We start from the raw sequence: 560 nt of genomic DNA on the forward strand, positions 1-560 counted from the left end.
CCCGGTCCCGGTGCTGGCCCCGGTCGCGTGCCCCTCTGCTTGCTGCCCTCCTCCCTGTGCCCCTCTGCTTGCTGCCCTCCTCCCTGTGCCGGGCTGCTGCTGGGGCCACCGGGCGCTGCCGCCGCTTCCCTGGAAACCCTCGCGCTTGCTCCGGCACGCTCAGCGTGGCACCGGGCTGCTTGTTGGGATTTGCAGGCAGGTGCCTCTGCGTCCGGGGTGACACGGGCACCCTGCGTGATGGCTGTGCCAGTTACTTGGAAGGGAAGTGCCATTCCCATGACCCGGGAGCTCTGGCTGGCGTTGGGAAGGTAACCTCAGCAGCAGCTGGAAGGGGAGCTTATCGCCGTGCTTCCCTCTGCCTGTACGGTCTTGAGTGGGACGGGTTTGTCCTTGCCCTGCGGGTGAAACACAAACGCTCCAACCGTCCCCGGGTGATTAATGCACCCTGTGCAGCTGCCTCCGTGTTTCGCAGCCCGGCTGCCGCTGTGATTAACCCTGACGCGGTTCCTTGTGGCGGTGACTCACCCGGCCCGCACCGCATTGGCGGCAGCACCCGCGGC

The 560-nt window shown here is 67.1% G+C and overlaps 1 protein-coding gene across 1 annotated transcript in view; it reads left to right on the forward strand.

Moving 5' to 3' along the window:
- Nucleotides 1-560, forward strand: part of TANGO6 (transport and golgi organization 6 homolog) — a 29,708-nt gene that overhangs the window by 22,161 nt on the left and 6,987 nt on the right. Inside the window, 1 exon segment of the mRNA XM_035898030.1 lies at nt 200-308. Coding sequence (XP_035753923.1) covers nt 200-308 — 109 coding nt within the window.

The sequence above is a fragment of the Egretta garzetta genome, unplaced genomic scaffold, assembly GCF_000687185.1.
Source record: "Egretta garzetta isolate BGI_Z169 unplaced genomic scaffold, ASM68718v1 scaffold67, whole genome shotgun sequence".
Lineage (NCBI taxonomy): Eukaryota > Metazoa > Chordata > Aves > Pelecaniformes > Ardeidae > Egretta > Egretta garzetta.